The sequence below is a fragment of the Camarhynchus parvulus genome, chromosome 3, assembly GCF_901933205.1.
Source record: "Camarhynchus parvulus chromosome 3, STF_HiC, whole genome shotgun sequence".
Taxonomy (NCBI): Eukaryota; Metazoa; Chordata; class Aves; order Passeriformes; family Thraupidae; genus Camarhynchus; species Camarhynchus parvulus.
The window spans coordinates 14,857,160-14,884,622 of NC_044573.1; the positions used below are offsets into that span (position 1 = coordinate 14,857,160).

At 41.3% G+C, this 27,463-nt stretch overlaps 1 protein-coding gene across 2 annotated transcripts in view; it reads left to right on the forward strand.

Annotated features, from left to right (window-relative positions):
- The first annotated feature begins 293 nt into the window (after positions 1-293).
- The window catches only part of PCSK2 (proprotein convertase subtilisin/kexin type 2), a 111,420-nt gene continuing 84,250 nt past the window's right edge, over positions 294-27,463 (forward strand). For both annotated transcript variants that reach the window (XM_030944475.1, XM_030944474.1), the window contains exons 1-2: positions 294-668; positions 18,968-19,072. In XM_030944475.1, the coding sequence (XP_030800335.1) occupies positions 489-668; positions 18,968-19,072 (285 nt within the window). In that variant the 5' untranslated portion in view covers positions 294-488. The remainder of the gene's footprint in view (positions 669-18,967; positions 19,073-27,463) is intronic.

A 27,463-nucleotide genomic window follows, 5' to 3' on the forward strand; every position in this document is an offset into this window, starting at 1 on the left:
CTGCCTCCCCTCGGCAACCTTCCCCCTCAGCAGGAACAGCCGGAGAAGTCCAGGCTCGGCTCGGCTCGGCTCGGCTGGAGCTAGGAGGGGGCTGGCGTGCGCCGCGCGAGGGCAATCGGGGGGTGCGGCTTTGCAGGGGCAGGACTGTGGAAGATGGGAGTGAAGCGTGGGTGGGGTGCTGGGGAGGCGTGCGGAGCGTTCCGGGAGCCGCGAGCTGGGAGGGAAGGGGGGCCGAGGCGATCCTCCCCTCCATGATTGGCAGCGCGGCGCATCCCCCCCTTCCCCCTCCACTGGTGCTGCCCCTCGGCCGCCGTGGAACACGCATTCGCGCCGCCCGGCCGGTGCTCTCCGCGCTGCTCTCCTCTTGCCTCTGCTGCGCTCATTTGTTTTAAATTTTTTTTCGTCCTCCTCCCCTCCCATCTTTTGGGCGCTTCTCCTCTCGCCCGCCCGCCCGGCGGGCTGCCTCCGCGGGCGCGCAGCGCGGGGCCATGCCGCCGGGGCCGCCGCTGCTTCGGGGCTCCCTCCTCCTCCTCTTTCTCCTGCACTTCTTCGGCCCCCCGGCCCGTGGTGCCGTCTACAGCAACCATTTCTTGGTGGAGCTGCACGACGGGGACCAGGCGGAGGCCGAGCGGGTAGCGGCGGAGCACGGCTTCGGTGGGGTGCGGAAGGTAAGCCCCCCGCGCAGGGTCGGAGCTCTGCGATGCCCTTCACGTTGGGCTCGGGGCATGCAGTGTCGTGCTGTGGGCATGCCTGCGGCGCAGGGCTGGCCTTAGCGCGGTTCTGGCCGCTCCTCACCTGCGGGAAGGGATTCTTGCTTCTCGATAGGCTTTGAGGAATAGCGGTGGCAAGAGCAATTGCAAGTGCTCCTCGACATTGGCTCAGCAGGGTGGTTATCTTGGAGGGAGAGCGGAGTTTCCCACTTGGTAACTCCGTGCCTTTTGACTTACTATGTAAACATCCTGCCATAGAGAAGCTCCCGTACTGCGGGGCTGGGGCTGCCACCTAGGGCTTCCCGAGCGCGCCTGGAAGGGCTTGGAGCACCTACGGGAAAAGGAAAGACTCATCTCCATGGAGAAGCCTGCACACAATCTGAGTAGAAGATTTCATAGGGGTTTTGACACTCAATTTTTGATGCTGGTGCTTCTTTAGGGCTTCTTAATACTCTTATTATTCTCCTAGAGAAATAGGATGACCCCATGATAAGTGTGAATGTTTTTCACTAAAAATGTAAGTTGGGAAACTTCAATTGCCATTGGACGTTGTTTTTGCTCCTGAGGTTCTAGGAAATCAAGTGTAGCCAGAGTGACAGGTCCCCTCCTGGCTCCTAGAGTGTCCACCTGTGCTAGAAATCTCTCCCATTCAAGTAATAATTAGACCTCTGAATATTTTAGGGTACAGTAAGACCTGGTGTGAAAACAGGGAGAGGCTGATAGAGTGCCCTGGTCATTACAGTTCCTGGCAGACTTGCTTAGAGGGGTGCGAAAGGAAAGTGGGCTGTGAGTGTTGCTGCTGCTTGTTTGGTTTTTTTCTTTTCCTGGCAGTTATACAATGACAGCCTGGTCCTGCATCCAAGGAAATGAATGATAATACCACCCTGAACTTGAATGAGTGAAATGGCTTTAAGCCTTGATTTAAAAATTAAAATTAAAAAAACATATCAAGTGAGACTTCGTCCCTCAGGTTGCCTCGTTTCAACTCCAGTGGGAGCTTCTTAGAGAAATGAGGACAAGATCATTGTTGCTGTGACCACAGCTAATTCCTGCTCTGATAAGATGCTTTTGTTTTAGGCACACAGACTTGTCGTGATAGTGACAGCTGCTGATCCATTTGGGAAAGGATTCATTGTGTGCATTAGGTTTTGTTATATGAGATTTAGATACAGCTTTTTGGTTAATAGTTTTCCTTTTCTAGTCTCTTCCTGGTTGTGCTCCCTTCATCCTCTCCTGGGGTTATCTGACTGATAAGGCCTTATGAGGTATGTTCCTGCCTAGATCAATTTCTTATGACTTTTGCTAGGTGCTTTCAAATGATCCTGTGGTCCAAGTGGGGAAGAGACAGGAAGAGAGAGAGGATTTTGTAGGATGGAGAAATGCAGCTTCTGGGCTGTTCGAATCCTCTCCCCTCTACCATGCTTGTCTCCAGGATGCCTCACCCCCATTAGGAGACATACAGTTTCTACATGGAAATCAGCCTTGTAGCTCACCTGAGCTGGAGGGAAGTCCCTTGAGTGTGCAAGAGGAGAGAGAGTACCTGTTTTCCAGGACTCACTACGGGGACGCTGTGGACACGGGTGTCTCTAGGAATGAAGCCCAGCAAAGCCATAGTGTGATGTGTGTGTGTGCTCATGGCGTGGGGCAGCAGGTGATTGCAATGGGTCCTGCACTCAGCACATACTGTCTGAAGTTTTCTGGTTATACTATGCCAGTCTCTGAAAAGCCAGTAAGCTTGCCACCCCTCCTCCCCAGCTGTAAGAGGAAATAGCACTCTGCTTTCTGCAAGGCAGTAATTTTAGGAAAGGGGAAAAGTTGGTAGGGTTTGGGTGTGTTGGAGGATAATCCGTGAGAGATTGATAGCAATCTCTATTCTAAACAGGGTTTGCGTGGTGATAATTGGCTGCCAATAGAAGCATGTATCATTTATGCCAGTGGCTCTTCAGTACTCTTCAGCTGAGGAATCTTCTCTCTGCTTTGCTATTGTCAGGCTTGTCTAGCAGCCTGCAGTCTGCAGACAGCTTTCATGGTGATATCGACAGTGCAGGAAGTTGAACGTGGTCATGAAGAGAAGCGTAGAGCTGTTAGTGGGAAGCTCTCGAGGGAAACTACTATGTGTAGATATGCTGTCTAATGAAATTTTCAAAAAATACCAGCACACCCCCCCCCACTCCCAAATTACATCACCAAGAGAAGTGGTCTTTTAGCTACTTCAATGACACATGCTGTTAGGATGATATATTCAGTTACTTAAAACAAATCCAGTTAACTTTGCCCATATTGGAGAGGAGCCATGGTCTGAAAATAATCACCTTTGTTTCAGTGCAGTGTAGGAACACAAGAGCAGATTCTTCTTTTTTAATGTGTGTGAATTTAAGATGCATATGAGAAAGATTCCTTTTATGCCTTTAGGGTATCACAGATCTCTTTTAACATGATTTTATGGGAGCTGGTTTTTAAATTATGTATTTTAGTGCATTTTTTTCCCCCAGTAACAAGGAATCTCTGAGCAAGTGCATACTACGTTTACTTAACAGCAGATTTCTGTAGAAATACATGAGAAAGCATTGCCTTTAAGATTAACGTTACGGATTGCATGATGTGCTTTCTAATTTATTCTTTGGCCGTGCTCCATCATTCTGAAACCCCTACAAGATGTCAGGTAGGCTAAATGTGGGCTTTAAATTCAGTGCTTGGTAAGTTGATTGAGAAGGGCTTGGTACTTAGATAAACAGGTGCTTTTGTTTAGGTCTAGGGTCCTAACGTGTCAAAAAGAGTAGTCAGTTTTTCTTTAATCTTCCCTGAATTAATCCTGAATACAGACATCTTTCTAATGCTGATTCTGCTCTTTGATTCTTATTTTAATATTTGCAATTTTTCAGTCCATTTTTACCTGCTAAAATTGATTCTATGTATTTCTGGTGAAACAGGTACTGTGATAAAACATACTTTTTCTTAAAATGGTTAGTCTTACCATCTCTGAGCATTCAGGAATTGTGAGAATGCTCCCCTAATATTGTAAGAACTGCAAAAAGAACAAGTTTTTGGTTTTGATTGATTCCCCCCTGCCCCCGTATGATTTATTTGCCTCTTGGCGTGGTTGTTACCAGAATACATTTATTAATGCAGGCTGACAAAAGCTGCTTTCTGATCTTGCCTTGCAAATTTCAATTAATTTCTAACAAGGAGAAGTGGAAGATGCATTTAGAAAGGTCTTCTATTTGGAGATCAGAGTTTAGGCATCTCTTTCCATTTCATCAACAACAGCGAGACTGAGAGAGTCCACAAAATGCTAACATATCTAAAAGGCTAAATATTTTGCATTGAGGTTTTGACAGGATTTTAAACAGCTAGTGGCCCCAGATTTTAAAATAAGAACCAAACATGAATTTGAAAACGTGGAGAATTTTATGTTTATGTTGCCTAAAGCTGGTCTATTTTTACCTTGTATCACCTGATTCCTTATCCCTCTAAATCTTGCAAAACTCAGTCTTTACCTCTCACAGCTGTGACTGCTTTGCTTGCTGTTTTTTGCTTAGAAGACTGCTGGTTGAGGACCAGGCTTTGTGGAACCAACCAGTAATTTCGTGATTAAACACTGCGAGCGTTCAGGTTTGGTTTTGGTGGGGTTTTTTTTTTTTTTTTTTTTTTGTTTTGTTTTTTTTTTTTTTTTTTTTCTTTACCTTGCATAAATACAGATAAAGAAGCTATATTTCTTACTGCAGCACAACCCCCTTCCCTGCATTTAGGCAGGGAGCCTGTGAGGTGGGAGTTGATGTGGTGTAGAAGGCAGACCAAGAGGCGGAATAATGAGTTCACAGCCTTGAGAGCACTTTGCTGGGATTTCTGTCAGGGATCCTGAACATTTCATCCTGGGATGCACCTACTAAAACCTTAAAATGCCCTCCTGTGCAGATCAACCTCTAAATGTGGAAAATAGGTGTTTGCTTATTCTTTTTTTTTTTTTTTTAATACTTTAATATTTTGTGTTTTGCCTTGGATACATAAACAACTCCAGAAGTAACCACTAGCTAACTTGGAACAAACAAAAAAAAATTCCTGTTACTTAAATGTAGTCAGTTATGCACATGAAAGCTGTAAATTATCAAGAAGATCTGTAAATCACAGACTCAAGCACATCCCTAACCCAGTTTCTCCTTCTCTACCAGAGACTCAGACTATTTGCTGGTGGTGTGTTCTGTTTGAACTATAAAATAGTTGCCTTGTCAGATTTTACACTTCTTTGAGTGTAAAACAATCGGGTTAGTCTCCCCTACGGTAAATCCCCACTGTAATTGCTTCATTTACTGTTTTGAATACGTGGCGTAGTTGTTTCTTAGCAAAACGTGCCGATTAAACCTTACCTTTACAGATTTTTGTTTTTTTTCCTGAACTACAGCTCAGTAAACAGAGTTATGGAATTCTCTCAGTTTATAAAGCTGCCTGCATTTATAATTTTATTTATTCCATATTGTTTGGACCCATTTGCAAAACAGAACATGTGGACATGTGGTAGAGACCCAGGAACTGCATCACAAGTGCAGTTCTTTTTACACTTTTTTTTTTTTAATGCTGCAGCCCAATGGGGAAATGTGCAATTATTGGTTTTCATTTACAATACATTTAGTTTTGCCAGTGTCAAGGAGAAAACCTGTAGGAAGTAGACAGCATTCCCTGAATGCTGTGATCCCAGCATACCGGAACATGCTGTGTACTAATTGATCTCCTGCCGTCTAGCCCAGAGTGCTGGGCGTGCTTGGCATTTGTTTATTAGCAGGCAAATGGTCCCAGAGACTGGGTCTGCTGCTTGTCTCCTTCAGAAAAGGACAGAGGTGTTTGAATTTTTGTTATCTTTTTGAAAATCCAGCTGTTGTGTGAAGGTGAAAGATAGCCTTCTATCTTCTTCACATAACATGCGAGATGACAAGATATAAGATCCTGCCAACTCTTAGGAAAACTTTTACTGCTGTAACTATACTGATGTGGTTAAAGTGGGGAAACAAACGCAATTGCAGTGCTGTTGCTATCAGTGTAGGAGTACTGACATGTTTTACTCATTCGAAGTCAGAACAATATTAACAGAAATTTAATTTCCATTGGAGCTTTTAACAAGAAAACCATGTTGATTTCAAACAAACAAACAAAGAAAACCAAGCAAAAGCAACAGCAACAGAAGAGCTTCTTGACTCCCTGGAATAGTTATGCTGGTACTAGTTACTGCTTAGTGCAGCTAAATAGAAGTTTGCATATGACCCTTAACCTCATCCATCAATGGAGTAGTTCAGTTAAAATTGAGAAATGCAACTCAAGTTTCAAGGGCTTGTAATAAACCAGTTGCAAAGTAGTTTCCAAAGCATAGGTAGAATTTATCTGGTAGATAGTTTCCATTAGTAAGTTCTGAGAAATGTCCATGCTCACAGAATATTCTGTGAGCTGGAAATCAAGCCAAATTGTTAAAATTAATGATAAATTATGCCAGTTCTTACTAAAATATTATAGCTGAGAAACCCTTTTGTGCAGGTCCAGTCCACAGAACGGGTGGGTAGTTTCTGTGTGAGCGGTAGTAGCAAATTCAGTGCTGTTAATAGATGTAAAATTTACCTTTGTCCTGCAATGTTATTCCAGTCATCAGAAACCCTGTTCTTTTTATTTCTTTCAACTTTTTCAGATAATTAAATGGGTCAGGTCTCTACAGGATGCTGCTGCATGGCGGCTATAAATATTGCAGTGAGCAGCTCAACACTTCCATCCATCCATAGCCTCTGGTGGGAGGAAGCTGAACTGCTCAAGTATTTGTCAAAATCTAGTGTGTTGCTCTTGTAAATCAAGGCAAACTCTGCATTTAACTCTCATGAGTTCATTGAAAAGGCAAACCCTGTGCTACTAAAATAGAAATTTAATTTCAGCGCAGCAGACTCAGGCCATGTTTTGTGACAGCGGCATCCCAGAGAGAGCTGCATTCAGTGTGTACTTTGTGAAGTTCTGAGTAGCCATGACGCACAGTTATCATGCAGTGTGAAGTACAATTTGGTCATAGATTTATGACAGTAGCTCAGCAGTGTAACTCAGCTGTGCTGGCTCTGTTCAGCAAGTAGCAGGAGCTTGGACTTAAAAAGAAATTATCAGCTTGGCTACTCTCTCCATTTATACACTGTGATTATAAATAAATAAATTGGGTAGTAACAGCTCTTTCACAAGGAGTGAACTGGGACATTGTCCTGTTATTACCTACCTTCTTAAACAAGACTTCTGTGGAAATGTTACATTCTTAGCTACTTTGTCCACGGAAAGCAAATAGTAATATTGACCTCAGTGTTTACATCAAACCAGTTGGCACATGTATCCCAGATACTCATGACTGAACTAAATTATTTGCTTACGAGATTAATAAGATGGTAATATGTCAAAGCAGTTTTATCCAAAGAATCAATCTATGAAAACCTGAAACACAGCAAATATATATTTAAATAATATTATTAAGTAGAGAAATTTGCTATTTCAGATGATTGTTGGATACAAAACTAGAGCCAAAGAGGTAAGTCTTCCTTGTATGCATAGTAAAAGAGGTGGAATATAGCCTTCCCTTTCCTGATGACAAAGGATCCTTCTTTCTACCTACTCATTTTTATGAAAAGCCAGTGAAATGGAGGAGTGTGATTCTGAAATCTGCTCTGTGGGTGAGTACTGTCTCTGTCACCTACTGTGCAACACCAAGGGCAGCAAAAGCTTCTTTTTAAGGCTTTTAGCTGCAGCCAAATATGGTGAATTAGCTATAACCATGACTGTTACCTGGGGGTGCTGGTTGACAGTCGGCTGAACATGAGCCAGCAGTGTGCCCAGGTGGCCAAGAAGGCCAATGGCATCCTGGCCAGTATCAGGAATGGTGTGGCCAGCAGGAGCAGAGAGGTCATTCTTCCCCTGTACTTGGCACTGGTGAGGCCACACCTTGAGTGTTGCGTCCGATTCTGGGCCCCTCAGTTTAGGAGGGACGTTGAGATGCTTGAGCGTGTCCAAAGAAGAGCAACGAGGCTGGTGAGGGGCTTGGAACACAAGCCGTATGAAGAACGACTGAGGGGGCTGGGGTTGTTCAGCCTGGAGAAAAGGAGACTCAGAGGTGACCTTATCACTCTCTTCAACTTCCTGAAGGGTGGCTGTGGTGAGCTGGGCGTCGGTCTCTTTTTCCGGGCAACAACAGACAGAACAAGAGGACACAGTCTCAAACTGCGCCAAGGGAGATACAGGCTAGAATTAAGGAGGAAGTTTTTCACAGAAAGAGTGGTCAAATACTGGAATCATCTACCCAGGGAGGTGGTGGAGTCACCATCCCTTGATGTGTTTAAAAAAAGACTGGATCTGGCACTTGGTGCCATGATCTAGTTGAGGTGTTAGAAGATGGGTTGGACTCGATGATCTTAAAGGTCTCTTCCAACCTAGAAATTCTGTGATACTGTGTTGGATTCCCATCAGTCCCATGGGGACTTTATGCTTCCCTGTATCAATTAATTTTAGAACGGTGTTTCAGTTGAACTTAGCTATTTAGAAGTTACTTAGAGCCAGTTGTAAAGTGGAACTGGCAGTTCCGAATTTGAGTGAAGTATTAAAAATCAGAACTGGAACATTTGCACATTTGGGAGAATTGGCTGCTAACATTGATGGAATGATGGTTGTGGATTATGACATCATCATCTTGACAGCATTTCCATATTTTAGTTTTTATATTGCCATTTAAATCCCCAAACTTCACAGGCAAATGTACTTTTCATCTCTTAACTGTAAAACCATTCAGTTTCTCCTACAATTAAGATATACTTCAGAATACAACCATGTCAGGAAAGCAAGTGGATATTTTTCTTTCTTTTGATGAAGACTAAAACACTCAATGTGATTCTGTAAAATCCCTTTCCCCCCGTTATATCTGAACAGTTATTATTCATGTTAAATATATTATACCTCGCTAGAGAAGCCAGTTTTTCAGGCTCTAAAGGCTGAAACGCTGAGTGATTAATTAAAATTTTCCTTTCCTACATTTTTCTTGCTTGACTAATGTCATAGGAGCAAGATAACATACAAGCACATGGTGAACTGAAAACAATTTCTGCCAGCAATAGACTTCCATCATTTATTAATTGGCAGTAAAAGACTTAATTCACAGGTACTTGAAAGGTCAGTGAGGGAGGCCCTGGGAGGAAGGATAAGGGGTGGTGTTGGGTGTTGCTGTTTGCTTTCCTTTCTCATCAGTATTGCTGGGTTTAAGTCATCCTTTTTTTCTTCTGTCTACCACAGAGCTCTTGATCCCATTCAGAGCAGCTGCTCCTTGTTGTGAAGTGACCATTATGCTTTTTTGTCAACAGTCAACAGGAGCTCTCTCCAGGTTGTGGTGGTGTGAGTAAAGGATTTGCCTCTGACCTTATCTTGTGGTAGTGAGGCTAGTGTCTGTGACTTCCTCCTAGCAGAATCAAGAAACTTTACAAAAATAAGGAAAACAGCAGTGTTCCAAAATGTTTCCTTTTCTTGGCTCTGCTGAAAATGTTTTTCTTGAGGCTTCCTTCTCCTGCTTTTCTCAAGCACACTACCTTATGTTAAAAAAAAAAAAAAAAGAGAAACAGTGTGACCCTCCTGTCCTTCTGTCCTTTAATGCTGCAGTTTTGTTTCTAACCCATGGACTTCTCTCCCATAAAGCACATATTTTTCTGAAGGATCTGTCTGCTTCTCTGGCAACTGGAAGACTTTTTCAGTGTGGTGTAATAACAGAAACTTCTCTGCGAAGCACTTTCTGTCTATTGGCTCTTCCGTGGCAGCCTAGCATTAAACAGACACGAAGTAAAAAGGAAAGAGTAAAGGTTTTGAATTGCAAGAGTGATCAGATCTTGTTAAAGTGTCAGTAAGAGCTAGCATCTTTGCATTAGAGTAATTCACATAATCTGTGCCTTCTTGAGTAACTCTTATCAGTAACCAACTAATTTTGCTCTGAGTTGTTCTTATCACTCTACTTTATTCAAGCTTAAGTTACTGACTCTGCTTTTAGATGCTGCATGAGCTAAGCACTTGCACAAATGTTTATGTAGCCACTTGGTTACATGAACGTAGACTTAAAAATAATGCCCAAATGCCTTACTGGAAATCAGGATCTCAGTGTTTTGCAATGTCTTTCCCCTTCTTCATCGATGAGGTTTAAGTACTGGCATTTGGTGTCTGGGGCACGCTGCATCTGAATGTTGTTTTTTAAATAGCAAACTTTAGCTCATGGCTTCTATCTCTGTGTTTCTGAAGCTGATGTGACACCTGGCTCCTGTGTGACTATAGTAGTCAGCCTGCTTGGTTGCATGCTTAAAAGGAGAGATGGGCTGGCTGTAAATCAGGAGTGAAGCAAAGTAGCCTTTTATAAGCAGTGCTAATTGCTGTCAACAATATTGATCTATCTCAGAGGCATACCATAGCCATTTAAATTTGCAGACTCTTAACTGAATCAAAATGTTTTTTATGAGTTTTCTCTAAGGAAGATATACTGTTAGGAAGAAGAGATTTCTGTCTTATATTGCTTAAATATATTACAACCTTTAACAAATATTTGTTGTTAAAGAGGTGCCTGATTTCTCACAGATATATTACATGTGCAGATATACTCATTAATATATGTTTGCAATGGCACTTGGCATTTTACATTTAAGAGTTTCATATCACAGTCTGTAATGCTCTGCAAACATTAAGTGAATCCTATCAATAAATAAAATAACTAAACTAGTACTTATAGGAATATGCCATTTTGCATGGGAGGCAACCGAAACAAGAATGTTACTGCTCTAATTGCCTAAGATTCTCCTAATATAAGAAGATACTGAAACTGATGTCTTTGGAAATTTAGTTCTGGCTCTGTCCTAGAGCAGAGTTGGTACCATGTGAAGCAAGAGCAGAGAGGGAAATAGCAAAAGAAATGGTCATGGGTTTAATGATCTTGGAGAGAAGGTCGTTTGAGGTGTGAAAACTTACACCGAATATTAACATCTTGAGAGATGCTTTGAAAACACAGCAGAATATCAAAAAAGTGACAGGATACCTTGGGGAGCTCCATCGCTCCAAGCAGGAGACAGGTACTTAGAGCCAAAATTTTATTCATCTTTGTTAATAAAATGTAGAACTGGCAAAACCACTTCTGGATTACTATCCTTTTTCCTCCCTTTATTCTTACAGCATGACTGACTCAGACTAAATGAGTTATGGTTAATTAACTGGGTCAAGTACTGACTAATTGTCTCTAAAGCATGTCTGGAGTCTTATTTCTGTTTGTCTTCTTTTCTCATTTTTGTTTGTTTAGGTTTGGGGGTGTGTGTGTTTGTTTATTCTATTTTGTTGTGTTCCTTTGTTATTGTTTTGTTTTGTTTTTATTGGGTGGAAGTGTTTTTGTTTTGTTTCAATGGGATGGTAAAATTCTCCCAATTTGTGTAAAAAAAATATGTGTAACACATACTTGCTCTAAGGAAATTTAATTGATTCACCTTCTTATGTAATCTTATTTACTTAATTATTCTAAATGATGTGTGTGTTTATCTGATCTTTGTGTGGTTGTAATGGAATTGTGTAGCTGAATGATTGGAGAGGTTTCCTCCTTTTCCCAGTGGTTGTTTGTTGCTGCTAAAAATGACAACACAGTTGGTAGATGCTCCCAGTGGCTTTTTTGGTGCTGAACTCCAGAATTTTTTCTGGTGCCCAGGGCTTGACTGAGGTGCTCTTCTTCCTCACACACCCACAGCCACCCCGTTTATGTAAGAGGACATAATGATGATTGTTCAGCCTTTACTTCAGCCCGTCAGCCAAACAATAATAATCACCTACTCCTGGTAATGACAAACTGGATTAACCCAGACAGTCCAATTTGAGGTCTAGTGTATAAGCAACATTCTCCTCAAAATCTGGGAAGTATCCTGCTTCCCACAGGGCATGTGGTAGACTTGATAATGGTGTTTACAGTTACTGGGGAGTAACAGATAAAACTCTCTAAACTGCATAGATCCATTCCCATAAAGTAGAATAACCATTTTTAAAGTGTCAAATTACTTCTCCAATTCACTGATAAAACTATCAGCAAATCCAGAGTATTGTCACTGATGACTTGTATGACTTGATGTGCTTGCAGGATGGAGCTCTTCAGTGACAAACTTAACAGTGATACAGATACAGTAAAACCTTACACCTGTGTGATTCATTCAATTGCAGATCAAATTCCTAATATCACAAACTTGTAACCAAACCTATGGAGCGATGTTTTGTAAGTGCTTGGAGGCACTAGGTGGGGTAATCGAACAACAAAACTGATGAGAAAATGACAGTAGCCACTGAACATCAGAATTGATCCAGCTGAACAGCAGTGCTTCTCTTACAGACTTCGGAGTGAAAGAGCTCCTGGGGCTCAGCTCTGCTTGTATTCTAACATGGCCACCTCAGAGAAGTGAAATAGATCATGCTTTGAAAGGGTCTCTCTTTGCCATGAATTGTGCAGGGCATTCAGATGAATTCCATGTGGACAGATTGGACATGTAAGTGTAAACGCAGTCCACAACCGGTTAAGTTTCTTCCATTTACTTCCAGGTTTTTATTAGACACCTCATGTCCAGCTATTGAGGAGACTGTTTAACCTTGTTCTTGCTGCATGCAAGAGGGACTAGACAAAAGGCTTTGTTTTATCATTTTGGATAAAATAAAATCCTAAGCTACATATTCTACAAATTCTTTGGACATCACTTTTGACTTTATACTGTTTCTAGAGGAGAAAATATTTTGCTGTGGAGGTGAGGAAACCTTTGAGAAACCATTGGAAATGTCTTCTGCTGGCTTGAGAGGATGTAATATAGAACTTGCTAAGCAGCGTTGCTGTGTTCTTACAGAATAACCACTATTCTAAATAACAGTAGCAGGTGGCCTTGTTATCATGTGTGTTAAAATATTACCATTGAATTTTGTATCTCGCTACTTAGTCTTGGTCCCTTCTTACTCCCACCACCAGTTGCTGATTCCTTTAAGAGATGGTTGGATATTTATATGAAACAGAGCTAAAAACACATGAAAATGTCTAAGACAGGCATTTATGAATTAATTTGTAAGAGAAAATTTCACTTTGTGTTACTAAGTTGATTTCACAAGGATGATCTTATGATGTTTTCATACGAAATGTACCTTCTGAAGTGTTGAAGCTACGGCTATAACACCTCCACCTGCCAGATTTGCCAAGAGAAACAAATTAGACTTTGGTGGAGGCAGCTGGCTAGGACACAGGTACAAGGAGAACTGAGCCGGAAGACTGAATCATAGCACTCAGACCTGGGCCTGACTGTGCCAGTCCTTGGGGCTGTTTGGAGGTTGTGCAGAGCCCTGGTTCCAATGGAAATCCTTATTTTGTGCCTTCAGCATAATTATAGCACACAAATGAGCAAGTCTGAATCCTTGCCTGGGGCCGTGGGGACACAGTAGACTGGATTTCTTGTTGAGTGATCTCTGGTGCAGCTTTAGTCCTCTGTGCTATTTCACATTTCTCTACCAATGTTTGCATTAATCCTTTCATGTTTGTGCTTTGTTCTGTGTCATTTTGGTGCCTGAGACCGCCTATGTTTCTAGCTGGCTCTTCTCTTACATGGCCCTTATCCCTAAAGTGAGTGAGTGTTTTTGACTTCAGACTTAGCTCCCATCTGTGTATTTAAAGGTGAAATGATTTCTAATGCTAATTGGGGTGGAGGAAAATTAGAGCAAGAGAGTTTAAAAATTATTATTGAATATTTATAAGCATCCTCAGTGCATTTGATGAAACTGGGATGAAAAGGTTTCAAAAAGGTTTCTAATTTCTACTGTGAGATACTTTGTTGTACTTCACTTACAATGGTAACTGAAGGTGTGTGGGCCCGCAAAGGCTCCAAATACATTTATTTGTACTGGGTTTAGGTCATATTTTCTGTTGGTGTAATTACTGAGCAGTAATGGGATGAAGGAGCTCACCTATGCCGATTTATGGTTCCTTTCAGAGTCAGGAGGGATGCTTGGGCGGTGCTTGGACTCTATGGGGAGAAATGTTTTGTGTAATACTTCTTTAAAAAAAGAAAAATATTAAATTATTATTTGGGGGATGGGTATATATTTTTTTCCTTTAGCACCAGTGTTTGTTTGAACTCTCACATCCATGGCCACATATTCATACTAAGGCAGGCAAGGAGCTCTGAGGAGGGTCTTTGTCAGCCTGGCTGAATGAGTACTTTCTGTCAATGGCATTCACTGACAGATCCATTTATGCTTATTTTGGTGACCAAAGAAGGTGATAACTTGCTATAAATTGCCCTTCTTGTATTTATAAATGATTTTGCTCAAAAGAAAGTTGTTGCAGACTATTGTCCCCATTAGTAATTTGGGAGAGGAACCTTAACAAAAGATTAAAGTAAACTGATTTTAGAATATTACAGTATTGGGGAGAAATCATTGGAAATGATGCACGTAAGTTAGCAGAGTGCTGTAGGTATTCTGCATCAGTGTGAAAGGCAGTATGGGAAGGCTGGGCAGAGGTAGTTCCCATTAAAATAAAGAGGGGGCAATCCAGGTTGTTCTTAAGCTTTTTGTGGGCACCATAATGTATGTAGAGCTCTGTAGTGAGCCAATAAAATGCAATGTTAAAGACAAGGAGCCAGTAAAATTTTATATTAAAGATAAGCCTTGGAACCAATGTTCATCTTTTTTTTTGTATTCTATATTACCTCTTAAAACTAGTGACAGACAGTGAATGCTGGATCTCTCCCAGAGAGCCAGATAAAATATTGATGCCACTGGCAGCTTAATTCGACTTGGGAATTTTCTTAAAAATTTATTGCTGATTCATAATACCTTTGCTAGATGGGCTTTTCTGGTCAGGAGATGCTGATGCTTGTTTTCTGTGTTAGCTCTGCTCAAGGTGGTCTCACTGCAGTTTTAGAATGAGGAACAGTATCTGATTTTAGTCTTTCTGTGGCTTTTCTTTAAACTTCTGCACTGCTTTGCAGCTGATATTAATTTTCTTTGCTTTGTGGCAGGCAAAACTGCAACTGGTGTCACTGTGCATATTGTTCAAGGCAAGACCAAGAAAGAAGAGCAATGTGATTTTGTCAAGTAGACAAGATGGGATGGGAACCATCAGCTCTGGGGAACTATCTCTGTGTGCTGCCCCATCCTAGATCATCCTCAGTGTCTCTCAGGCTACTTTATACCTGATTTTTCCTTCTCAGAGCAGTTGAGGGCTCAGCAGTGGACTGTCTTTTTCTCTCTTTTTGTACCAGGGAATGGCATCTCAGGAGCAATGCTTGGGCCTGGCAGGGAAGAATTGTAGCTGCATGTTTACAGCACATCTTCCCAGCAGTGGCATCTAGGGCAGCACAGAGTCACTCCCTTTTATTTCTGGGGAAAGACTGTAAGGAGGAAAGTGCAAAATGGTTGAGAACCATGATTTTAACTTACTCATTTTTATTTCAGAAATAATTAACACCTCAACCTCTGTGATTCAGCAGTAGCCTGAGGTCAGCTAAGATACCTCAGATGTATTGGTGCTAAAACTGTGGACAATTTGAAACTTTTCCTGCTTCTTTCTATACCACATGGTGCATCTTGGCAATCTTCATAGAATCATGGATTGTTAAGGTTGGAAAAGAACCTAAGATCATCAAGTCTATTTTGATTTCAGTTAAGCCTCTTCCACTGAAAGAGTTTTTCTTTGCTGCATTTAGTTGATCACTGAATTTTTAAAAGTTATTTTCTGGTCCACATCCTTCAGGAAGAGGGTTAAAGACATTTTCATTTTTGCTCCAGAAAGTGTTATTAATAACCACAAGGAGACTGCAAATATGAAGAAAGAAGGAGACAGGTGGATATAAAATGTTTTGCTCTATTTACTGTTTTGTATTTGTGATTCTGGTTTTGCTTATATGTATTTTCCACCAGTACTGTTATACAAATATTGCAAGTAATGAAGTGCTTGTAATTCCTGAGATTCTGGCAGTCGTGCCTTGTAATGGACAATATTTATGCATCAAGGCAATAACTAGGTCTATTTCTAAATAATCCTCCTCACTTGAATGTTAAAGTGCTTTCCAGTAATTAGTTATCTTACTTAATTGCTAATTTTTTTTGAGGGCAGAAAGCTTTGCTTTTGTCTTACAAAAAGAACCTGAGCCACCAGGTTGAGTGCATTATTGTTCCATGTTACATGCTGAGCCTGCTGCTGCCAGAATAGTAATTTTACTCCATAACAATTCCAGCTTTACAGCTACAATATTATAGAGCAGATACTGTTGATGACACTTCAAACTCTTTATGTACAGGAGATCTGTTTTAATTTCATATCAGTATTTGCACTGTTCATTTCACTATTTGCTCTTTTGCTATAGCTCCAAATCAAAAGACACTTCCTGGAGTAGCTGATAGTGGGAATGTAAATCCTCCTGTGAGCTGCCTGTGTCCTCCATTTGGTTGGGACCAATAAGTTACTGGCCTGGTAGCAGGAGTCCCTCAGAATTGGAAGTTTCAATCATTTCTTGTATTCACAGATCTCAGTACAAAACCCTCTTCAAAGCTTGACATTTTAGGCCCTTTCCCTGGTGTCTGATTTCTCCCAAATGTATGTTCATTGATTTCAAGGATTTACTGCAGGGTTTAGATTTTTCCTGAAAATTGCTTGGTTTCTGCTATTAATTATTCACAATCACCAGTGCTGGATCACTGTCTTTCAGTTATTGCCTTACTGAGCTGCCTTCCTAGGTGTCTCCCTCTGGGTTTAATTGATCTGGTGTGAAAAACCATGTGAAACGTAAAATATCCAAGTTCCTCAAAGATTACTGGGGTAACTGTGGAAAGAGTGGAATAATCTTAGTCAATCTTATTACTTTGTCCCTAAATCTGGTCATTGTTATACTAATTGTAATTGCTTATGGTCAAACTTGAATATACCAGCTTTAAAAGGTTACTATATGCAATATTGCTTTGTGCTAAGAGGTATTAGAAACTAACCTTATATGGAAAATGAACAGCAAATATCTGTTATTATATATTTCCAGATATGTTCAGAATTGCTTAGCCTAATCCTTAAAGGAAGAACATCAAGATCAATATTTGACTGGATTTGATTTTAATGTTTGATACTAAAATAAAAGGAAGAAAAGTAGCCTGATTTAATGGAGAGAATTAGAAGGCTAATTGGGCCACAGACAGCAAAGGATGGTATTCAAGCTGTAACTTGTAATCTGCCTGTTTTGATTTTTTTTTCCCCTGCGTGTTTTTGAGGCATAGAGTAATGTATTAAGTGTGGGGGAAGGGCCTTTTCCTGGAGAGCCAGAACTATTACCAAACTCTGGATTATGTAAATACCTGATCACCCAGTTGGTAAAGATGTCAGATACAAGTTTAAATGTAAATCTGCTTTTTAAAAGAGTTACCTAAACCCAGACGGAATTTGAACTTCCATAGCTCTGACTCTGAGGATATGTACAAAGTGCAGGAGACTTTGGTGGCCTTTACTGTGAGCTTTCATAGTCTTCTTTCTCCTTCTACCTCAGCTGTTGTATTTTTCACAAGTGTGTGGAGCTGAAGCTAAATACTCTGATTATTCACCCAGAAAAGCTTTCCAGTCAGCCATGCAGATCAGCTCCAGAGAACCATAATGATTTTGATGAAATCTCCTTAACCTTTTATAAACACTTTAAAAGAGGTCTTTTTATCAGAACAGAATGCTTTGATTTTTTTTAAGTTACTTCATGCGTATATATCATACAGAATGGAATTTTAACATGAAAATGAAATGCTTTCATTTCATTGATAGTAAATGTTTCAATTAACATAAAGAAGTACTTTGAAGAAAAAGAAAATCCAAACTTGCCTACTCATTTTTGGAATTAGCAGATTTTAGACTTTCAGAATTCACTATCTTCTATTTCCGCACTGCTTTCCATGTATAGTAAACTATGTTTGTGGAAGTGTACCACATATCGTGATAGATTGACTGAAACAGGAGGTAATTTCGTAGAAGGTAATTTATATTTATGCACTGTATATATGTGTATACAGGAACAGAATCTCTTTTATGGCAGCATGATGCTGCTACCTGTATTCAGCCAGGTTTTCTCAACATTTTTTCTATCTAGACATCAGCCTTGGTATTTCAGTAAAGAACTTTGAACTCCTGCTAAGATGTTTATGTTATCATGAAGTACAGATAATAAAAAGGAAAGGAACAGGCTGTCATAGCTGTTCTAGAATATCTCTTTTAGAAAGGTATTTTACAGGCATGGTAGTCAAACCTTTAAAGTTGAAGTATTCATAGCATTAATGTGTAACTTCCTAACCATTTTTTCAACTTTTACAAGGACTAGCTTAGTTTAAAAATGTGCAGTTAGTTGCTTAGATTTAAATGTTCAACTAGAATGTACCTAATAAGTTCAAATGGGGAAAGAACTGATCACTTGAGATTCAAGTGGAGCTTCCTAATTAAGTGCTGGAAATGCAATGATGTTCTCCTAACACTATGTCATTTAGCCTTCTAAAAGCTAAATGTCTGTGAGCCTTCCAGTTGCTCTCTGCCAGTCCTGAGGAGAAAAATGCATTTAATAATGGGAAGCCCTCCAGAGGTGTTTGCTTGCTCCTTAAATATCTTGAACATTAAAGGTGCAGAACACTGTTCCCACCTGAACACTGAGCTGTCTGTTTTCCTAATACGCTTTGTGTGTTCCATTTGAGGGTGCTCAGAAGAAACTCCCAAGTATCGTATTTTTCTGAAAGTGGAAATCTCTTTGCTTTCTGCCTTCCATCTTACAGTGTCAGTTTGAGTATGTTACAGCAGCTCAGCGAAGCATTTATGTAAGGCTCTTTTGGTGAGAGATGCTCTCTGGAGTTTCAAATCTTTTGCAATTAATTTTGTTCTTTTATTCTGGCTTTTTCAGGAAATAGGGAATGCTTCCTCTTGTGATTTGGGCTGCCTGTCAGAAATATTGACACTGTTGACCTTAAATGTAAGGTGGAAAGAGTACTAAGTGCATCCAAATGAAGTTACGCACTGTAAACCTGTAGCAAACAACTTTAATGCTGCTGGGTGCACTTCTCAAAAATAACTGAAAAGGGGCATTCTCCGGAATGATTTGGGCTCTTTGGTATTACTCTTCACAAGTCTTGTTGTAGATTCCTGAATCACTTCTCAGGTAAAAGTTTTCTTGTCATCCTTATTAACAACCAATAGCTCCATTATTTTTTTTTCCTTTCTTCTTCCTCAGCTCCCTTTTTTAGAATCTGGATACTTTTTTTATCACAATGGTCTTGCTAAAGCCAGGAGAAGACGCAGCCTTCAACACAAGCTTCGTCTGGAAAAGGACTCCAGGGTAAGTGTTTCATCATTATGTGCACTGTCAGATTTTCTTTGTGACACAGACCGCTTTTTTATGTGATCAGGGTGATGATCAAATCTATGGCTATGATTATGGGTTTTATTCCCCAATGCTTGTTTCAAGCTTGCTGGCTTCTGTATGCGTACACTTCCCAAATAGCCTCAGCTTTTATTTTTATTTCACTGTTAGAAGTAGTCATACATTCTCTGAGATGTGTCTTCTCTCCAGTAAGACTCATTAATGCCATAGTCTCCAGGACATCCCTGTGCACTCTGTAATGTGGGGAGAAGACATCTGAGGTACATCTCCTGGTTGTCCCCTCCATGAATCCTGCTACCCATGGGTTATTCAGCTCTGAATACCTTGTGGTATCAATGGTGGCACTTTCTTAGCAACTGCCATAGATTCCTTGCTTATCAGGGAATACTATAAACACCAGTTACTAGGAGAGTGTAAGCTGTCAAACTTGAGTAGTTCTTTTAGAGGCTCTTGCTTGCAGTCTGTGAATGGTCTGCTCAGTTTTCAGAAGCATAAACCTCTCAGATAGGAGAAGGTGGCCCCTTTTGTGGAAAGCTATGAGCTGGCACTGACAAATTCTTTTTCCTTATATGCAGAGTTTTTGCACCGGTTTGATGCTGGGCTGAAGTTGGACCAGGTAGCACAGAAAGTATATTTACTGCCCAAAGAAAGTAGGTCAGCCTACGGAATGATATCATGACAGCAAATAGATTATTTTTTAATCCATCATTAAGATGTCAATTCACTGCACTGTGAAGAGTGGGAAATAATTTTATTCCAGACAGAATATGATTGCCAGATTTGTGTTATTGGAACATCTGTGACAATAAAACACTTGAGAAGAAGAGGAAAATAGGTAAAATAAGATCATAATTGTTGTTGTGACACCAGAGCAAGCAAGATCTAATGAATTCCCAGCTTAACTTTCCTGTTTCTGCAGAAATTTCAAGTGATTCCTAGTGAAGCAACAGATTCCAGGTCCAATTAGGATGCCCATGGCTGGTCACTTCTATTGAGAGCCATGTGAGGGAACCAGATAGGTTCCAGGTGCTGCCTGCTCCATTGCTCTATCCCGGGATGCTGATAATTGGGTGCTCTAGGGTCCCTCTTCCTGGTCCCCTTCTCTAAAGAGAAACATACACGTGAGGGATTAGGAGGCAGAGACGTGTCCAACCTGCCTTGAACAGAAATTCACAGGCTTCCGTTTTTTGGTTTACTGTTTGGTTTACTGCTTAGATCAGAAAGTTTGGTTTAACTTTCTGATCTAAGCAGAGATCAGAAAGTAGATCACTGTGGAAAATCTACAATTAGTGGATACTAAAGCAAATGTCCTGAGCTGTTTCCTGTCTCTGAACCACCCAATCTTGTTAAGTCACTTATGAGAAAATGCATGAGAAAATTTAAGAGAAAAAGCACACAATTAACTCAGAGCATTGAAAAGTAGTGGCTGGGTACAGTCACTGTGCAGAGTCATTCCATGTGCTCTTTGGAAATAAATATTTCTGTAAGTCTCTGAAAATTTAACAAATGCCTATGATATTTGTAGGAAACCACCAATTCTCACTGCAGCCTAATGTCTGAGCACTCCTGTACTAATTCCAGGCTGGCTCTTACATTGATGCCTCTAGACTAAGTGTCTGCACTGCTATTAAGAGCAGCTTAAGTGAATCTGCCTTCTCGTTCAGAGATGGTCCTTTTTGTGGTTATCTGATACTTGCCGGTTTCTATACTTGCAGTTGGCTTCTGTCACATGCCATGAAATCTCATTTTTCCTGATAAATCTCCACCTCATTGTGCTACTGCATATCAGTGACTCCATCCTTTGATTTCAGGGAATAAAGCTGTGTTTAAATAACTGAGAATATCTGCAATATGAGGAAAAGGATGAGCCTGGGTGAATTCTGACTTCATGGTTTGCACTGGAAAATGGAAGGGGGATGAAGCAATGTTTCATCTCCATGTGTAAAATGACATTTTCTCATCTAGCCTGTCCTGTTGAATAGTCCTTGAGCTCTTATGATACCATATAGGTCAGTTAATTTATGTAATACAGTTTGAGAGCAATTAAAAATTAGTTTTACCTCCCTTCTTCTTTTCTATGTGAAGCCATAAAAATTCCTGTCAAATTTGTGTATAAGGAAACATGAGTTGTGTTGACAGTACTTAATTTCAAACTCTAAAAGTAATTTCTAAATGTAATGGCAGCTTTCTAGACCATTTACAATCAATTTTACTTAGCAACAAATGTCAGCACTGTCATGGTTAATATGTTAATGTGTGAAGCCAAGAATAAAATGTTCCTGTTTTCAGGCTAGCCAGGAAGAAAACTACCACCACAAGGCTATAAAAATCACTCAGGAACTGTTACGGTAAATGCTGCTGCAAGAAGTTGGTTGGCCCTACCCAAATGAGAGAAAGTGGACTGCACTTATTCTGTATACTTTTCACTTTTAAGGAGGTTACAATGCCCAGCTTATTTTAGTTACTAGCTGGAAAGCAGCACAGATGTTCACTCAATTAATTAATGTTTTTTAGTCAAGGAAGTCCCTTGAGGATCCATGTCAGCTTTTCAGGAGTCTAAGACAGATGTCACAGCACTATGCAAATAGGTTACTGCATCATTTCCATGATCTGCATGTCTTTTAAAATGCTCAAAATGCTTTGTTCTGTAAAATTTACTGTATATTTGAACCAAAATAGTTTGGAGCTGTGCTACAAACATTACAGCAGTTATGTGATAAACATCACTGCAGTCAAGGGGGTGGAAACTGAATGTTATTGAATTTCTAGAAGTCCAGCAAGAACTATTCTTTGTTCTCTCAAATACAATGGTTTTAACATTATTTAATAGATTCATATTGCTGAAGCCTGGAGCAGTACTGGCAATGGATGAAGGTACATGTAGTGTTGTCACATAGTGTGTTGTCCTATTGAACTGTTCAAGAAAAAAGTGCAGGTGCATGAGGCACCGTGGCTTTTTTCTGTGAGTACTGTCCTTTCAGGGATCCTTACTGTCAAGGTGGCAAATTCCACAGTGAACTGAACTGCTTCAAATGGAAGCTGTTGTGTTTAAATTACATTACCTGAGGTATGGAGAACCTTCCAGGAGAGCTTTACTTTGACTCTTTTGCATCATTTACAAATTTCTATGGTTTCCAGGTGCACTTCTATTTTGTTGTTTTAGCTTATATACCTTTGGTGCCAAATGAATTGCAGAGAGGGGAGGGATTCCCTTTGCTATTTTTAGATCTTTAAGCTGGAATTCTAAATGAGCTAAGGCATTGCAGCAACATCTCCAGCATTCTTCATGTGAAATTGCATTTTCATGTGCATTTATTTGTTTATTCCTTTAGCAGAAATGTCTCAGACCAAAAGGTCAGCCATTAAGCTTTTTTGTCCTTGGAAAACTTCATTTAAGGGGCTGCTTTACTTTTCTCTGGAGCTGCAGACAGGAAAGTAGCCCTTGCCATGATCCATGGATGCAGACAGCTGTGAGGAGCCAGAGTAGTATGGGACCAGGCGTCAGTGTGAATGTGAAGAGAGAATAAGTGGGACAGGCTGGAACAAAAGCCCAGCGTCAGTGAGATGGTTGAGTGATCTGGGAGTGGAGGAGTCTATGAGCTGAGTGGGACGTGGAGGAGCATGTACTGGCTGGAGAGACTGGAAACAAGGTATCCACACTGACATCAAAATCTGTACCTTCATAAGTGCAGGTCACAACCCAGCCTCAAAGCAAGGGGACCTTTAGAGAGTCTTCCCTGTGAGTAAGGGGAAATAACAGCTTCTCTAAGACCAAACATTGCTTTTAATAGTGAGGGCTAGTGGTATGTTTATCAATGTCATTGCCCTGGAAAGGTGAGTCAGAAATATGGAGATACTTCATATTGCCTTGTTTGTTAGTACAGTAGAGGCAGGATGGGAAATTGAGTCTTCTCCTGCTCCACCACAGTTAAAGGAAAACACAACCATGGGATATGCTTCTGTGGTGGGTTGATGCTGGCTGGATGCCAGGTGCATGCCAGTTCACTCTGTCACTCCCCTTCCCAGTGGCACAGGGAATAGAAAACATAATGAAGGGTTCATGTGTTGAGATGCGGATTGGGAGAGATCACTCATCAAACATCATGGGCAGTACAGGCTGTAGGTAGAGATATGAATTGAATTTGTAACACTAACCAAATCAGAGCAGGATTATGAACCCTTAAGAACACCTTCCCCTCACCCCTCCCTCCTTCCCAGCTCTACCTCCTACTCCAGCAGTGCAAGGAGACAGGGAATGGGGTTATGGTCAGTTTCACTGACCATAACCCCCATTCCTGTGAATCACCTGTGGTTTCTTTGGTTGCTCAGGGAGGAATTGTTTCTCCATGCCACTGTGGGGGCCTTCCCACAGGAGACAGTTCTCTGCAAACTTCCAGCCTGAGTCCATCTCATGAGCAGCTGCTGAAAACTGCTGCAGTGTGAGTCCATCCCATGGGCAGCAGTCCTCCCGAAACCACTGCAGAGTGGGGTCACTCTTGCATGGGGTGCAGTCCCTCAAGGACAGGCTGCTCTAGCGTGGTCTCCTCTCTCCATGGGCCTCCCACAGGGTCACAGCCTCTTCTGAGGCACCCCCAGCTCCTCCACAGGCTGCAGGTGGATCTCTGCATCCCCATGGATCTCCATGGGCTGCAGGGCCCAGCTGCCTCACCATAGTCTGAACCACAGGCTGCAGAGGAATCCCCCCAGCTCTGGTGCCTGGGGTACCTCCTGCCCTGCCTTCTCCACTGACCTTGGTGTTTGCAGAGTTGTTCCTCCCATATGTTCTCACCCCACTCTTCTCTGGCAATTATACCTGCACAATAACTGTTTTTTTCTTTCTTCTTAAATGTATTACCACAATTTCTGATTGTCCCAGGCTTGCCAGTGGCAAGTCTGTCTTTGGAGCTGCCAAGGCTTGTCTCTGCCATGTCTCTGACATGGTGGAGGCTTCTAGCAGCTTCTCACAGAAGCCACCCCTGCAGCCGCACTGCTACTGAAACCCGGCCATTCAAACCCAGTACAGTTTAATTGTTACTTTCAAAGCTGACTCACCTTCTGGTCTCCTGTATTATAAGTACAGCTGTGGTCTCAGCTATATTTTTATGTAAACATTTTAAAAAGTGGTCACATAAATAAAAGGAAAGAAAACATTCATGCTAATTTTGTTACCTTTTTGATTAATGCTTCTGTATTTTTTGCTGTTGGTGATTATTTTCTGTTAATAAATAGTCTTCCACCGAAGAGAATGGTTGAAACAGTTTTTTCTCTCAAAGATTATTTTGGTTTTTTCAAGTTTTAGATAAAACCATTTTCCTCCCACACAGTTTCTTTTGTCACACAGCTGCCAAGATTAATCCTGCTCAGGAAAGAAGCTATAATATATAGAGAAGATCTGAGTCCCATTACTGATATCTCTGTGCTAGTGGATCTGTGTTGCTATGGGGAGAATAAATATATATGTATGGAGGGAGGAAAGGTTAAATGAAAGTCTTCCACTGAGAGTGAGTTTGGCACTTAGATGATGATTTCTTTGGAAAGAAACATCCCAGTGATGTAAGTTGTTACATTTCAGAAAGGGATTAGAAAGGAAGACTTGGCTGTGCTGATCCAGGAGTCTGAGGAGGGTGGATGCGGAGCTTCTTCCAGGAGTAGTTAACCAGGTGCCCATGGTTAGCAGTACTCCCAGACTGCTTGTGTCATGGGACAAGGAGAAGACAGGGGTTGTAAATGCAGAGAGTTTAAGCTTTTAATTGAATAAATCAAAATCTTTCATCTCCTTCCTTGCCTGAGATCCTTAACGTGCCCCCTTAATGTGACTGGCTTATTGTTGTTGATCCTTTATGTGCCCCCTTAATGTGACTGACTTGCACTGGGTTTGGTATTTTGCACTGAATAGTATGTTTGTATCACATGGTTTGTTCTGTTTTTTCCCGAAGCCCCTGTAGTGGTGGTCTCTCCCCAGGTTATTCCTCCCCTTGCCCTTCCAATCACTTGTATCCCATTGGCTGTGGCTCCTCTCCTCCACCCCCCTTCGCCTCAGTTTAACATCTCCCACCATCACACAGCTGACCTCTTTTTACCTCTCCCTGACCCCCTTAGAGGAGTTCCACAATAAATCATGGGACGGTCATCCCGAGGAGAAAGAGTGCATCCTGTCTTTTACTTTTGTCCTTGTGAGATTGAGTGAGGCCAGGGATCCAGAGCTAGCCAGATTGGACCCCAAAGGCCCCAGGATCAATCTCACAGCTTATTTGTGATTGGACCCTTGCAACCTGTGAATGCTGAAGTGCCCTCTGCCCCACTCCCAGGCAGGGGTTGTCCAGTCCTGCCAGAGCTTAATATTTCATCCATGGCTCCTCTTTAACAGGGAGAAAAAGAGATGGATGACAGCTTGGGAAGAAGCAGCACAGCAGCCCTTAGCAATGGCAGCGCAGTGTAAGTCAATTGTCAGGGCCTTTTCCAGGACATTAGTGACAGGTCTGAGCTGGGCTAGAGGTGGAGCCTTTTGTCTTGCTGTCTTAGGTGTCACCACAAATCTTCCCCTTTGCAGAAATTAAAATCTTCCTGATAAGATCAGGAAAACCCACTTTTCCTCAGTTCTCTGTAGTTCTCCAGCTAGTGTGGAATGCAGTGTTCTGGGGACACAAGGACTAGGAGCCATTGGAGCTTTCCCTTGTTCAGACCTTTGTATTTGCTGTGGAGGTGTAGCTTGTTTCTCCAGACTTCTGTTACTGAAGGCAAATAACATTCTGTCCCTGGAGCAAAGCAATAAGAGCAATTAACAATTAGGTTTTTTTAAATGGAAATTCTTGGCATTTTTCCTCCTGCTCCATGCCCCACATCTTGATTTCTCAGATTCCTGACCAGTTTGATTTCCTGGTTAAAAAAAAAAAAAAGCTTGGGAGGTATCCCAAGATGCTTCTTCCATCTGAGAAGAAAGCTGGTTTGCTCCTGAAAGCAAAAGGACAGCAGGAGAAGAAGGGGCCATCACTTGACCAGTCCCCTGTTGTAATCCTGCTGTTGATACTGTGGGTGAAGGGGAAAAACTGCACTGTTTGTACAGTTCACCACAGCAGTGATCCCAGATTCATACAAAACTTTCGGCTTCTGTGGAGCTAAGCATGATATAAATTAATGTAATGGCCAAGACTTGCCATCCTCTCTCAAATCTTAGATGGAGGCTTCAGGTTCATCATCCAGTTCTCTGCCACGCAGGGAGGTTTGTGTGTGTTATGACAGAGAGATGGCAGAATGGCGGGACAAAAAGCCTTTCATGTTTTTGTCTCTTTTATGTAAATACATGCTGCAGATGGTAGAGGTTGACAGACTTGCCAGTAAAATCTATTTAGCATTTTTCTGTGATATCTGTTGTCATGGTGCTGGCATTCTGGTAGGATTATGTTCAGGAGAAATTTGGAGCTGCCATAATTTTATGAGACTACAGGGCAGCATTACACCTGTATCAGTGTTACCTTTTGATATGAAACGGAACATTAGGTAATCTAAAATCTTTGCTTAAGTATCTGTATTAAATATTGAACAGCCAAGGAAAACTCATGGGAGGAAATGTCTTCTTTCCAATGCTGAAAAAAACCCCAAACTACCCTCAAACCTACACACTATTCATTGAAGCTGCACTGCACACAAGTACTGAAGAAAGTTTTGTCTCAGCCATCCTGATGAAATGAAGCATGTTGTGCAGAAAACAGACAGTGACTTCCATGAATGGATCCCTGGGTTATCATTTCTGATGTAAATTGTCTTATGCTTTATCCAGTGTGTTTGAGGAAGGGTTTCCAAGAGTTTGTACCTGTTCACAGTGGGGGGCCTCTTCTGGTACTGTTACCAGCTACTGTTACTGTTTTTCAGGTTGGTTCCATCTTGCGCTGTATTTATATTGCTTTCCCACACAGCTCAGGGCTGTTTTTGAAAATTCTGTTTCTAATTCATAATGAAGCCAGCCCGCCAGCATTGTAAGAAAAAAAGACAAATTTTTTGAGGGAACTTGAGTCATCTGTATGTCATCTGGTAATTGATCTTGTGTGTGTCTTATCACTGAGAAGATTTAATGCTTAAATGGGCATTTTTCTTCTATGATAATTGGACCCTTTGCAGATATTGGTGGGTGGTTATTGAAATATATGGGTTTATTATCTGAGAGCACAAGAAGAAAGAAGGAGCAGAGATCACAGCACAGTGTTAAAAAAAAACCAAACCAAAACAAAAAAACTCAGACACAGAGTCAGTTTCTGGGAAGGTAGAATTCAACCTCACTTCAGACATGGAAAGAGAAAGGGTCATACAGGCAGCAGGGCACAGATAAATAATTGCAGGAAATATGCTACA